General features: G+C 34.2%; 5 protein-coding genes across 6 annotated transcripts; 3 read left to right on the top strand and 2 right to left on the bottom strand.

Annotated features, from left to right (window-relative positions):
- Nucleotides 1–19: 19 nt before the first annotated feature.
- On the bottom strand, nt 20–1,749 carry LOC104756777 (uncharacterized). Its single transcript, XM_010479425.3, has 5 exons — nt 1,514–1,749; nt 1,209–1,374; nt 1,027–1,107; nt 493–616; nt 20–356 (listed from the first exon to the last, which is right to left on the bottom strand). Exons 1-5 carry the CDS (start codon nt 1,746–1,748, stop codon nt 318–320), a joined length of 645 nt encoding a protein of 214 aa, XP_010477727.2. The 5' UTR covers nt 1,749; the 3' UTR covers nt 20–317.
- A 2,633-nt stretch (nt 1,750–4,382) lies between these two features.
- On the top strand, nt 4,383–7,630 carry LOC147923564 (GCN5-related N-acetyltransferase 5, chloroplastic-like). Its single transcript, XM_087494801.1, has 4 exons — nt 4,383–5,149; nt 5,241–5,535; nt 5,662–5,740; nt 7,317–7,630. Exons 1-2 carry the CDS (start codon nt 4,452–4,454, stop codon nt 5,527–5,529), a joined length of 987 nt encoding a protein of 328 aa, XP_087350927.1. The 5' UTR covers nt 4,383–4,451; the 3' UTR covers nt 5,530–5,535; nt 5,662–5,740; nt 7,317–7,630.
- On the bottom strand, nt 5,888–8,581 carry LOC104756776 (putative serine/threonine-protein kinase PBL28). Of its 2 annotated transcripts, none has more exons than XM_010479422.3 (7): nt 7,918–8,581; nt 7,630–7,817; nt 7,298–7,496; nt 7,065–7,228; nt 6,867–6,971; nt 6,528–6,650; nt 5,888–6,429 (listed from the first exon to the last, which is right to left on the bottom strand). In XM_010479422.3, exons 1-7 carry the CDS (start codon nt 8,024–8,026, stop codon nt 6,190–6,192), a joined length of 1,128 nt encoding a protein of 375 aa, XP_010477724.1. In that variant the 5' UTR covers nt 8,027–8,581; the 3' UTR covers nt 5,888–6,189. The 2 variants fall into 2 exon arrangements, with proteins under 2 accessions (XP_010477724.1, XP_010477726.1); XM_010479424.3 differs by having other exon boundaries at nt 7,960–8,433.
- Nucleotides 8,582–9,407: 826 nt separating this feature from the next.
- Nucleotides 9,408–10,466, top strand: LOC147923563 (MLP-like protein 423). The gene is made up of 2 exons (XM_087494800.1): nt 9,408–9,738; nt 10,080–10,466. The coding sequence occupies exons 1-2, from the start codon at nt 9,552–9,554 to the stop codon at nt 10,355–10,357; spliced, it is 465 nt and encodes a 154-aa protein (XP_087350926.1). The 5' UTR covers nt 9,408–9,551; the 3' UTR covers nt 10,358–10,466.
- A 918-nt stretch (nt 10,467–11,384) lies between these two features.
- LOC147923562 (uncharacterized protein At1g24010-like) lies at nt 11,385–12,281 on the top strand. The gene is made up of 2 exons (XM_087494348.1): nt 11,385–11,623; nt 11,723–12,281. The coding sequence occupies exons 1-2, from the start codon at nt 11,521–11,523 to the stop codon at nt 12,061–12,063; spliced, it is 444 nt and encodes a 147-aa protein (XP_087350474.1). The 5' UTR covers nt 11,385–11,520; the 3' UTR covers nt 12,064–12,281.
- Nucleotides 12,282–12,817: the final 536 nt, after the last annotated feature.

Below are 12,817 nucleotides of genomic sequence, written 5' to 3'. Positions count from 1 at the left end.
TTTTAAAACTCAGTTCTAGTGGGACATAAGGTGTAAAAATTCTATTGGAGAAGAAGTCACTAAAAAGATAATTCAGTTCTTGTTCATAAATTAACCAAAAGAGGACAAGACCTCATTGTTCTTGTCAGAGGGTGAAACTAGTCCAAATTTCAATCCCTGCAACTCAAGAAATAAGCAGATTCTATGTAAAGACAACAACAAGCGAAAAGCAAACATATACACTTTTCGCTGGTCGATCAGATCTTAGACGCTTTTTGGGTTAGTAGCAACAAACCCTTTTTCGCTATTTCACTGACCGACGACTCCTTTTACAGGCCTCATGTGCCAAGTTGCAACCTTCGTCTCTCCAGATCAAGCTGAAAATGAAGGCAAAAAAAATGCATTATTATCACACACGAGGCTTATCAACATTGCACGATGGTATGCAAGTAACCTAATATAAAACCAGAGGCTCAACTGACATTAGACAATGAGGTTGCAAGTGAGACTTACCACTTTCTTGACTCGGTTGTTGGCAGCATCAGTTCCTCCAAAGACACAATCTGAAAAATACGGGCTACGAACGCGTACTTCTTTCATCACCAGAATGTCTGAGTTTTCCCATTGCACAGGAAGCCTAGAAGGAAAATAAATTCACATGTGATTCATTTGAAAGTGAGAAAGCAAATTCTAATGTTTCCTCTCAACTGATATACTAGATATGATTGATGTAGTCTACGGAGAGAAAAAAATAAAAACTTTGCATATATATAGTTGCAAAGCTAGCATCATCGGAAACAAACATAGAGCAATACAAGGCTTTTAAATCAAGTCCAGATTCTAACAATTTATCTTTGGCAATAACACATTAGAAGCTAAAACAAATTCCTCAAAATCAAGCAATTTGTTTACAAAGAACTAATCTTCAACTACACATATCATCTGATTAAAGATCTCGTCCCATTGTATAAACTCATGATCACTCTAACCTCTATTTCACTCTTAGAGAATAAGCTCGAAAACGTATAAAAAAGAGAAGAGACTTACGTCTTAGACAAAGCGTCGAAGATGCTCTGAGCCTCTACGGTAACACCAACTCCCAGTCTCTCAGCATCTGCTTCTGCTTGCCTGTGCGCTCAAAAACGTTTGTTCCCCAAGTAAGCTAATAATAAGCAAATCAGATTAAAAATTGAATTTTTTTGGAAAGGGTTCATACAACAACAACTAACCTGATAGCAAGTGCCTCTTTAGCTCGGAGACCATGAAGATCAACAGAACACTTGTCTGTATCAAGCGGATCTTCAGCTTTGCCTAAATACGAAACCCCTGTAATAAAACTAGCATTCACCATCCTTGTGTTCTTCAAATGCCCAGGTCTAGGTTTCGATCCCTCTTGTAATAAACCCAATGATTCGTCAAGGATTCCACAAATTCAGCTCATGATTATAAATAAAAAGAAACAAAATTTGATGAAACAATTTGAAAAACAAATTTAGGAAACTAGTGAGATGAGGTCACATCGAACAAAGGATATCAAAAAAGACGAAGTTGGGAATAGGGTCGTAAGCCATGACGATCCCTCGGAACTCATCTCCGGTGATCACCTTGACTGAATAAATATTCCCCACCGCGAACTTCTCTCCTTCTCCTCCGATATCGCTGGCCACCGATGCTCCTGCTGGATCCATGGCGGCCGCCTGAATCTCTTTCCTCCTCCGGCTTCTGTATCGGCCGAAGTACGGAAATAATATTGAAATATATATCATCATAAATCTAGAGACCTTAAGCCCAAATCCTTAATGGGCTTCTAGTGGATTCAAAACGCTGCGTTTTAAACATTAGTATGTATGTACTTCGGTTAATACGAATAAACCGATCTAATCCAAAGAAATCTAAATACCATTATCCATAACCAAAATTCGAAAACCCCAAACCAAAATCTGGATTTGAGATCCAATTTATTAATATGGGCCACTATAAATTATCACAATTCAATAACAACTGTTTATCATCAAGACTCTAACATATATATAACAATACATCATCTATATTAAAAAAAAAAAAAATCAATTATAAATTATTATAAAAATTATATATATATATATATATATATATATATATAAATACCAAACCACCATCAAATCGGAGATAATCGTATGTCTATCTATGTATCACTAAAGTATTAAGGGATGATAGACTCAAATTCCAAGCTTTTGTGGGTGTTGTAAAACTCTTTATCTCAAAGGTAGCACCACATCTCATTTTTTAAATGGTTCATTGGTTTAAATGGTAAAGAGTTTTGATCTTTTTTTTCTTGGGTCATGTGAATTGTGAATAGTCATCAGTAATGGTGAATAGTCATAACTAAATGTTCAATTTCAGTGCTTCACATATGTTTTTTTCGATTATCTAGTCTATGTTCATGTATATTAAATTAGGGAAAATTCCACGTGTTGCGTGGGTTATATTAATTTAATGAAATATATAAAATTTTACTAAATATATATTAAAATATGGTTAGTTATTTAAATTTCAATAAATATTTCTAATAAATATTTATTATCTATGATTTGAAAATCTTCAAAAACTAAACACTCACATTTCAATGTCTAATAATGAAAAGTAAGTTTATTTATCAAAATTAAATATAAATTTATGATTTTTTTCTTTATTTTGTCTTTGTTATATTCTTAATTTTTAAATTTCATTAACGCAAAATATTTATTAAATGTTTAATTTTTAACCTCAAGAAAATCAATGTGTATTTTTTATTTAAATTATGGAAGAAAAGAAAATCAAATAAAATTTTACATGAATTCAATAAAATAAAATTTAAAAGTAAAAATATTTTATTATATACTTAGTTAATTGTTGTTGTTGGAAATTGTTGATGCTTAGAAAATTAATTTTTATAGCTTACCGTGATATAAGAAAACTTTACAACCATCACAAGTTTTACAACATGATCTTTTATAATATAAAAGTAAATATAAAGTTCTTTTTATAATAATTAAGTGGACATACTTTTTTTTAAAGATGAAAATAACATATCCAAATACTTGTAGCACTCACACCAGCAACAATTTAATTCAACAAATCAACATTAGTGTCTTCTACATTTTTACGGTGTTTTTTCGTCACAATCCAACCAAAAAAAGAATTTTTTTGTTATAGTAGTGGTTACACATATGTAACCATCTTTGAAGAGACATATTGAAGATACAATATATGATTTTGATATATATTTTTAAAAAAGCTTCATATGCATAGTTCAATAAAAAGAAATCTTAAGTCCTTTACCACATCACAAAAAGCATAAGATGACAAAAATAGGGATTCTTTTTTTTTTTTTTTGTGCAACCACAAAAATAGGGATTCTAAAATGCGGAAAATAGACTTTGTCCAACACTCCAACCTGAAGAATTATAACATGTTATAATATTGCTTTATTTTGTCAACAACATGATCACCAATATATAAGTAAATCAACTTAGAACAAAGTTTAAATAACTATTATGAGTCAAGAATTTGTTCAAACTGGTGTAAGTATATTGATGTGGTGATCTATTGTTTCATTCAATTTTTTTTTTAGTTATTGCAAATTGTATAAGTTATGGTCAATTTGGTTAACATTATTCCCCCTGTACTATTTGCATTCTCAATTTTACCATAAGTACTTTTTGGGTCTTCAAATAACACCAAAAAGTTTAATCCTAAAAGAACTATACATCCATTTTATTTTATTTTGTCTAAATTGCTACATTTCCAATTGAACTTGATCAATAACCGGTAACCAGATTTGACCTAATCCAAACGTAACCAAATTTTCTTCTGATTTTGCTTCAATTTTAGCCATTTTCATAAAAAAGGCTTTACACTTTAAAACCATACAGATATTGAAGGAGAATTAATTCAGGAAATGTTTGAATTTTACCCGATTCTTCCATTTGCAGTTCCATGTTCTCTCGTTGACTCCTCCCCTCCGTTTCTACGATTTTAAAGCTGTATAATGGAAAGCAAATTATCTAATTTCTTTGTGAAAGTATTTTATTTTAATCAATTTATTGATATTTTAAAAAGATCCATCACCACAGGTCCACAGTAATCATTCTTAGGCCATCTTTAATGGAGTAGCAAATATCATAATAGGGCTAATGTGTTTGTTCCATAATCATATCACCTAGAGAAAGATCATAAAAATGAAGTTGATGACTAAAACGTACTTACGATTGAGATTTATTATTAGTCAAATCTCATATTCACAAACACAAAATTGATAATCCAATAGTTAAAAGAACACAAACCTAAATAATAAAACGGTTAGAACCTGATTCAAAACGCTGCGTTTCATGTGGTAAATTGAAAACGCCGCGTTTTAGAGATTAGTATAGAGATCACCAGATATTATATGTCGTCGTCAGTTATTTTATCCAATTTAAACCACCAAATCGGAGATAATCGTGTCTGTATCAATGGCGGCCGTAAGCATCTCACTCGCTTTGTCTGTTGATCCTCTCAAACCAAGCCAACCAACAAAGTTTGGATTCTCCTCTTCTTCTTCTTCTTCTTCGCCTAGATACCCTTTACTCTACTCGTGTAAATCTCACCGTTCCACCTCCAACCTCAGATTCGCTTTCCCTCCTTCGCATTCTCCAGTCTCAACAGTTACAGAAACGGGAGATGAAGAAGCTACGAAATCTACCGGAAGCTACGCGTTTCTAGAGGAATCGTTTCGCACTGGGAGGTTTTTGAGCAACGACGAGTTGGAGAAACTGAAAACTCTAGAAGGGTTTGCGTATTTTCAGGAGCTTGAATCTGGGACGATGTGGGTTCGAGTTATGAGATCTGATGAGATGGACTCGACGGTTCATCTCTTGGCTGAGTCATTTGGTGAATCTATGTTATTGCCTTCTGGTTATCAGTCTGTGTTACGGTTTTTGGTTAAGCAGTATTTGATTGAGAGGAGAGAAGTGTTGCCACACGCAGTGACTTTAGTTGGGTTCTTTAGGAAAAAAACTGATGGGTGTAGTGATGGAGAGGAAGCTGAGATGGCTGGTACTGTAGAAGTGTGTTTGGATAAACGTGGCGCTAATGCTTCACCTCCTTCCCCAACTCCTCCTAAGGAATCACCTTATATTTGCAACATGACTGTGAAAGAAGATCTTAGAAGGTATTTGGTGGCACTGCTCTCTGTACTGTTGATTTCGTTTTTTAAGAGAGTTTGTGTTGTGTTTGACTGTTTGTGTTATGACTTTTGTTAGGAGGGGAATTGGATGGCATTTGTTGAAGGCGAGTGAGGAACTGATATCACAGATTAGTCCATCAAAGGATGTATACCTGCATTGTAGGATGGTCGATGAGGCTCCGTTTAATATGTACAAGAAAGCAGGGTATGAGGTTGTGAAGACAGATACTGTTTTGATCCTTTTGATGTTACAACGGCGTAAGCATTTGATGCGCAAAAAGCTTCCACCTTGTTACACCAATCCTTCGGATACGGTAGATATAGAGAGGTCTGAAAATGAGCTCACCTCATCTGCTAATGCGTGAACACGGGTACGGTTTTTTTTCTTTCTATCAATGTACCAATTAGTTTTGTATTTTTCTCTACCTTGTTTGAATTCATAACAAAATTTCGATGTAAACCAAGTAATTCAGAATTGGTTGTGATTCATCATGTAGGAGGTAAATGTGACTTGACCAAGGACACGGGTTCATACCCTGTTTGCTTCAACTTGCTGTTTATAGAATCTTAGTTGAGGTACGCTACACATGCTCTTATATTTATCAAACGTATTTTACAAGCTTTACCTGTTGTTATTTGCTTCATGCTTCTAGTAGTGGCAGTGATTGTGTTCTTGTTCATATATATATATATGTGGTCCAATCTTCAAGCATAAGGCAAAAGTAAACAGAAAAGGCTACACCTGTTTATTTATATACTCATTTCTCTTCAAGCAAAACATAAATGACAAATACACCATACCATACAAATATATGTATTGTTTGATCCAATATGCTTTGTGCCTCTATAGTATTATACATATACACATCCAAATAATATCGTTTAGCAGTTGGAAGTTGAATTCAAATTTTCCCACATATATAATTAAAGATTGCTTTGTTTTATGTTATCAAGTTTCATCAGTGGCCTCTCATTTTAGGAAAAATGATAGTAATCCATATTACTGGTTTCAAAGAATTTGGTGTCTAGAGCTTTCTGAATGTAGGAATCGTCCCACCCAAACCACCCTTCGAGTTTGTATAGATAATTAGTTGCAGTTCCTTAACACAATCCATCACTGATGGTCGCTCTTTACTCTCTATACGGATGCACCGTGACGCCAGATCAGCAAACATAGCTATAGCTTCCATGCTGTATGAATTCCTAGGCAGCTCTGCATCTATAACTTTTCGCAATTTCTTTCTGTCATTCAGTATATTTCTAACCTGAAACATAGAGAAAATTTAGCAGTTTATTCCAATGTTAGTTTCTTCAGTAAACATTTTGTGTCTGTGAATCTTAGAACCTAGAAAGTCCATTTTACCTGTAGCACCAGGTTCTGTTCATTTGGGCCCTGAGTTAAGTCAACTGCTCTGCGTCCAGTAAGTAGTTCTAGCAGTACAACCCCAAATGCATAAATGTCGCTTTGTAGAGTAAGTTTACCTGTCTGCCACAGGAAAAATTGGAACAAAATTATGCTAGAAACTGTTTTTCCTTGCTTTGGGGTTCTGATATGTGAGTGTGATAAAGTTCCTATTCCTAGAAATTTTATGTCATTACTAGCAAGTTTTGAATTTAGTAAGTAGCGTATACTGAACCCTTTGCCATCTCATCCTCATTTACAGGATGAGAATCATGTGAAGATATAAGTAAGAATCTTTACCGATGTATATTCTGGGTCGAAATAGCCGAATGTTCCTAGAACTCTTGCTGTCACACAAGTATCCTTCCCTTCTGGCATCAACTTTGCTAGTCCAAAGTCGGATATCTGCAAGGATTATACACGCACGTCTTAGTTTTAGTGTATGCTTGATACTAATGTTGCATAGAGCACCCATTTTTCTATTTATTTTATAAGCACCTTTGCATTAAAGTTGGAGTCTAGTAGCACGTTGGTGGATTTGAAATCTCTGTGAACAATTGGAATCCCAACAGAAGAACTTGAATGGAGATAGGCTAGTCCTTTTGCTGCCCCAAGTGCAATCCTGAGCCTTATTGGCCAGCTTATTTTGGCTTCTTTAATTCCTGTGACAAAGACACAGTTTAGTGTCCAATTGGCTTTTCGTGGATAGAACTTTTCTTTCATTGACTAACCATTCAAATGATCTTGCAGGTTTCCATTTTGCATATATTCATATACTAGGAACCGGTGTTTTCCATCTGCACAATAGCCGATCAAAGCGACCAGATTTGGATGGTCAAGTCTGCTCAAGATATCCACCTCCACACGAAATTCTCTCTCTCCGTCAGCCTTTTTAAAAGGAGGTAAATCCATTTTCTTGATTGCAACAACCTACAAATAGCGAGGGATCAAGATAATATGTATGCTATTCTAATAGCTCATCCTTCTCAAGAATTACTTGTAAAAATTGTTTCTAACATTACAAAGACTGTAAATCACATAAATAAAGCTATATAGTTCCTACCTCTCCTGTTTTTAAAGTGCCTTTGTAAACTCGGCCAAAGCCTCCTTTACCGAGTAGATTCTCATCACTGAAGGAACTTGTGGCCTCCTCCATTTCCTTGAGGGTATAAACTGATGACCCGTATCTTCGTTTCCTTGGCTGAGACGCCTGATCTTCGATTTGCCAGCACTCTGCTGTTCTGTAGATCCCTGAGAAGAAGGTTAGTTTCACAGAGATGTTTCAGTTTCACCTAAACCCTTTTTTTTTTTTCAGTAATAGTAATGTCGGAAACCAAAAATAGTAACATACTTTTATGCCATCTGGCGAAGATGATGGAGAAAAGGAACGTACATGGATCCGTATCATAAGATTTGCTTCTCCTTCTCTTGTTCCAAGCCGAAACAAGTGGAAAATGCATAGCTTTTAGGTTGTGGTTGGCTTTTCCTATGCTTTGTAGATGCGAGAGACCATGAGAAGAAAGCTTCTGGTATGTCTTTAGTAGTGGTGAATCCTTCGTAAGTTAGTTGCTTCCAAAGAAACAGAAAGGATTGTTGTGGTTGAAGATGATAGATATAGAGGAATGTATGAAGTTAATTGATTTTGAGGGTAAGATTTCTGAAATACTCAACAGCAGTATTTCAACTACCGAAGTTCAAGAGAGAGAGAGAGAAGGAGAGAGAGAGAGAGAGAGAAAGAGACGGTAGAGCTGAAGAATACGTAGATTACATGTACGTAAAGCAAAAGAAAATGAGAGCATCTTGAGAAAGACTTTGATGTTTCTTTTCAACTCTTAAGGGTCGAGTTCTCGGTTCGGTTCTCTTGTCTGAATCTATCAGAACATGCGTACGTACGTATCTGTGTCGATCAAGAAGAGAGATGGGACGCTGCTTTCAGATTGTTTCCTTCCCTTTCTCGTTTCAATTCTTTTCCACTATATATGTTTTTTAATCAATAATGTTGTTTTCATGCGTCCGTTGAGAGATATTATGATACATAAGTATATTTGTAAGAAAACCTATAATTTTCTTAAAAGCAATCTTAGTATTATAATTACCTTGTCAAATCCTAGGATACTGTAACTTTAACGTATCCAATTATATTATTCAAAATTTGGGTCTGGATGAACTTTTGCTTCAAATAGACATGATGACTCATCTGATAGAATTTTGTTTGTCGTTTCTATTTTATGATTACCGAGTGCTTGCCGTTTACTAGCTATGGAAGACAACAACATGCTGTTTCCTAGCAGAACAGGGAAATAAAAGTACCTAACGATGATGATGAGATTGTTTCGGCTTATATTGCACCGAACCATGCCACCAAGAAGATCATTTTTAAAAGTTAATAGCAGATATTTCAGATCTTTATCATTAAGATTTTTTTTGTTCCTATGAAAATAAAATTTGCAATCAAGTTGTTATATGTTTGTATAACTGTGTGACGTGACTCCTCCGCATTTACTGATTTATTTGATACTAATACATTATTTAGAACCAATTATTCAATCTCATCAGGGTTCACATTGGTCCACAGTTATTATGAGAGGTCATAAATGAGATCCCCGGCCCTCATATGTAAAATGTGCTACTTCATTTTACTTGGTTCATAGTTCTTTTGTTGAAAGGCACAAAAGAAAGGTGGAGGCAATGGTAATCACATGACACAAAACACAGTCGACGTCATATTTACACTACCTACCCAATTTATTATTTGATTCATCCACCTCATTGAGTGGTTGACGTAGCAATGAAAAATGGCAAATGAAGATATTTATAAGCTTTGGGTTAGTTGTATAGGTTGCTCCACATAGTAAATGCAATTTTTCATATCACTAAAGGCTTCAAAACTTCTCTCTATATATAGACACGACGAGTTGTATTAAAAAATCATTCAAAGACATATATATAATACTTGAGTTTTTCTTTTCTTCTTAAACTAGGAAAATGGGATTGAGTGGTGTTCTTCATGTGGAGGTTGAAGTTAAGTCTCCGGCTGAAAAGTTCTGGGTAGCCCTTGGCGACGGCATCAATTTCTTTCCCAAAGCTTTCCCTAATGACTACAAAACCATTCAAGTTCTTGCTGGCGATGGGAACGCTCCTGGCTCCATTCGCCTCATTACTTATGGAGAAGGTACACTGCTTCACTCTATCTTTAGTTTGTAACCATTAATAATTCATGTTTCGAATAATTTCCTAAATGGCAAAATTGAATGGAGAGAACCATAAATGTTGTCGCATTCAATCAGATTAAGTACTTCATTCCAGAAGACATATATTTTTCAAAAAACCAAGTGTGGTTCTACATCGGAAGAGATGTATGTATTAAAGATTTTAATAAGAGAAATATTCCTATCATGTCCCTTAATGGTATAATTCAGCATAGTTAAACACTTGAAGCACTATGTTTCACTCTCTCACCATAAAATTATTCAAAATATGTTAACTTGTTTCTACTTTTACCCGTATATATAGGATCTCCACTGGTGAAGATATCGGCTGAGAGGATCGAAGCAGTGGATTTGGAGAACAAAAGCATGTCGTACAGCATCATCGGCGGCGAAATGATGGAGTACTACAAAACGTTCAAAGGAACCATCACAGTTATTCCTAAGGACGGGGGAAGCCTTCTGAAATGGTCTGGTGAGTTTGAGAAGACCAGCCATGAAATCGCTGACCCACACGTCATCAAGGACTTTGCTGTCAAGAACTTCAAAGAGATAGATGAATATCTCCTCAAGCAAAGCGCTTAAAAGTTGAATCTTTAAAATATATAAGTATGGATTCTATTGCGCGTCTCTATAAAACTTATCTTAAGTAAGAAGTTAAATAAAGTGGATCCTCTTGAGTTATCCTTATTTATGATTGCGGAGTTTGGGTTTCGGAGTATATTACATAGAGACACTGCACGTCACATATTTACAATATATGCCCATGAATATTATTATATCAGTACGTAGTATTTGAACAATACTAGAGACTAGCTAGAGAGGTTTATAAATAATAAACCGTATTTTATAAAGAAAAAAAAATAAACTGCTTTTTAAACAAAGAAAAATAAAAATAAATCTTATCTTAAAAATTTGTTATTCAAATTAAATATAGGAGAAGAACAAGGCCACAATAAACTTTTTACAAAAGCCAAATTTGAAATAAAACAAGTCGAATCTAACAATTGAAGAGTTGTTAATGAGTAATGACTTAATATGGTTTGAGTTTGACGGTCGAGCACGAGCAAAGACATTCGGATAGATGGAGACGACTTGCCATCATGCCATGCAATGAGCAACAACATTATTTATTGCTTTGCTACTTGGACACGGATGAAGAATCAATATTCAATTTAGTGGCTCAAGATCTAGTACTTCATCCGTTTCACAATAAGTGTCATTTTGACACTTTTTCTTGTTACAAAAAGAGTGTCATTTTATGTTTCCAATACAAATTTTAAGCTTAAATATATTTTTATCCCTATTATTTGAGCTTATTAATTAGAAAGAGAAAAAACTTTAGTGTATTTATAAAGGGTAAAACAGAAATTTAAACAATTTTCTTAATTTGTGTGTATTATGTCAAAATGACACTCTTTGTGAAACAGAGGGAGTATATCAATTTATTATTGATTTTTTAAATCATGTTTGATTTGTTTTTTTTTTCCTGTTAAAATCTAACATAATATTTAGGCCTTGAATGATAGTAGATTTTACAATAATTTATGGATTTTGTTTCTCAAAATAGATTTCTTTTAAATTAATCATCATTTAAAACCAACAACCATTCATGGCCTTAGTTCCATGTAGTAGTAAGTACATTCTAACAAATTCATCAAACTCTTTCTACATATAACGACCTTCATTGAGAAGATTATTATCAAACCCACATAACAAATATACTTTAGAAAAAAAAAAAAACGATAATGACACTAGGAGGATATCTCTCTGTTGAGTTTGATATCAAGTCTCCGGCGTTTAGATTCTGTCAAAGTTACATGGCGATAGCGAAACCCACAAGAGACCAAGGTAACTATTTCCCATTACATATAAAAACATATGTTGATTCATAATTCATTTAATATTTCTTGATTACAATTCTAATTGCTATATATGTTTTCACCAAAGCTTTGGTTGAGGAGCTGGAGGTTGATCTACCTACAGAGAAGAAAAGGTTTCAGTTAAGAATGATGGGCTTTCAGATCTCGGAGTGGTTCAAGACGATCACAACACCTTTCATCAACTGTACTGTTGATCATGAAGAGGCCAAGTCGAGAAACCCGGATAACTACAAGAAACTCGAAGGAACCATGACCGTCATTCACACAGAAGGTAATGACGGTGGCCGAGCATTCTGGACCGTAGAGTATGAGAAGATTAGCGATGACATCAAGGACCCACGTTTCATCGTCGACACTATTACAAGATACTTTCAGGCGATGGATGAGAGAATCTTTAGAATGATCTGAAATAGTCAAACAGAGTACATGAGACTTAATATATATAGTTATATATCGATCATACAGTTTAGAATAATTTATGATGATTGATACTAGTTATCGTTTAATAATGGTTGGCATTTAGCAAGGATTTGCTCTTGAAGCTTTCAAGATGCATAATTAATATATCGATCTGGATATTATTGTTGTATCGACGATATATTCTAATAAAAAGGATGACTTATTAATCCATGTTTTATTATTGGGAAAGTGAATTGTGCAATGTAAATTAATTGCTTATGGTTTAAGTTAATTTAGTTATGCACAAATATTCTTCCATGTAGATTCACTTTTTCAACATACTAAGTTACTAACAGTTGGTGAGAGCCATGAACACATGATCACACCCTCATGTATTGTCATTTTTAGTTAGAAAATTGATGAACACAATTACACAAACCCTCACCTTATAGAACAATCGCTTTTACTCACTCATCAGTTTCCTCATACTTGATACTTTTTTTAAAAAAGGTTTTGAAGGAGATTGAAGATTCAGTAACATACTTTGCTTAGCTCGAGTTAACAATATACTGCATGTATTGTGTTTTATTATTAATTCACTATTTATACCATTGAGGTTTTATTTTTTATTATTATTCCAGTTAATCGCTATAAAAGATAAAATAACTAAACAAGTTCTAAATCAGGTTGCTAAATATGTGACTCAATTTATGTAAGTTGCGTGACGTGTGCCTATATATTTTGTATTTATTCCACAACATTC

The sequence above is a fragment of the Camelina sativa genome, chromosome 17, assembly GCF_030686135.1.
Source record: "Camelina sativa cultivar CO46 ecotype springtype chromosome 17, ASM3068613v1".
In the NCBI taxonomy this organism is placed as follows: Eukaryota; Viridiplantae; Streptophyta; class Magnoliopsida; order Brassicales; family Brassicaceae; genus Camelina; species Camelina sativa.
The sequence above is the reverse complement of the archived record's forward strand: the minus strand, read 5'-3'. Positions and strand labels throughout refer to the sequence as shown.

Excerpts from the sequence above, each read along its gene's own strand:
- LOC147923563 (XM_087494800.1), top strand. The coding sequence starts at position 9,552 with ATGGGATTGAGTGGTGTTCTTCATGTGGAGGTTGAAGTTAAGTCTCCG. Across the intron at positions 9,739-10,079 it reads CCTCATTACTTATGGAGAAG|GATCTCCACTGGTGAAGATA; the intron begins GTACACTGCTTC and ends CCGTATATATAG.
- LOC147923562 (XM_087494348.1), top strand. The coding sequence starts at position 11,521 with ATGACACTAGGAGGATATCTCTCTGTTGAGTTTGATATCAAGTCTCCG. Across the intron at positions 11,624-11,722 it reads GAAACCCACAAGAGACCAAG|CTTTGGTTGAGGAGCTGGAG; the intron begins GTAACTATTTCC and ends TTTTCACCAAAG.
- LOC104756776 (XM_010479422.3), bottom strand. The coding sequence starts at position 8,026 with ATGCATTTTCCACTTGTTTCGGCTTGGAACAAGAGAAGGAGAAGCAAA. Across the intron at positions 7,818-7,917 it reads CTTCGCCAGATGGCATAAAA|GGATCTACAGAACAGCAGAG; the intron begins GTATGTTACTAT and ends CCTTCTTCTCAG. Across the intron at positions 7,229-7,297 it reads CCTGCAAGATCATTTGAATG|GAATTAAAGAAGCCAAAATA; the intron begins GTTAGTCAATGA and ends TCTTTGTCACAG.
- LOC104756777 (XM_010479425.3), bottom strand. The coding sequence starts at position 1,748 with ATGATGATATATATTTCAATATTATTTCCGTACTTCGGCCGATACAGA. Across the intron at positions 1,375-1,513 it reads TCCCAACTTCGTCTTTTTTG|AAGAGGGATCGAAACCTAGA; the intron begins ATATCCTTTGTT and ends TGGGTTTATTAC. Across the intron at positions 617-1,026 it reads TTCGACGCTTTGTCTAAGAC|GCTTCCTGTGCAATGGGAAA; the intron begins GTAAGTCTCTTC and ends TTTTCCTTCTAG.
- LOC147923564 (XM_087494801.1), top strand. The coding sequence starts at position 4,452 with ATGGCGGCCGTAAGCATCTCACTCGCTTTGTCTGTTGATCCTCTCAAA. Across the intron at positions 5,150-5,240 it reads GTGAAAGAAGATCTTAGAAG|GAGGGGAATTGGATGGCATT; the intron begins GTATTTGGTGGC and ends GACTTTTGTTAG.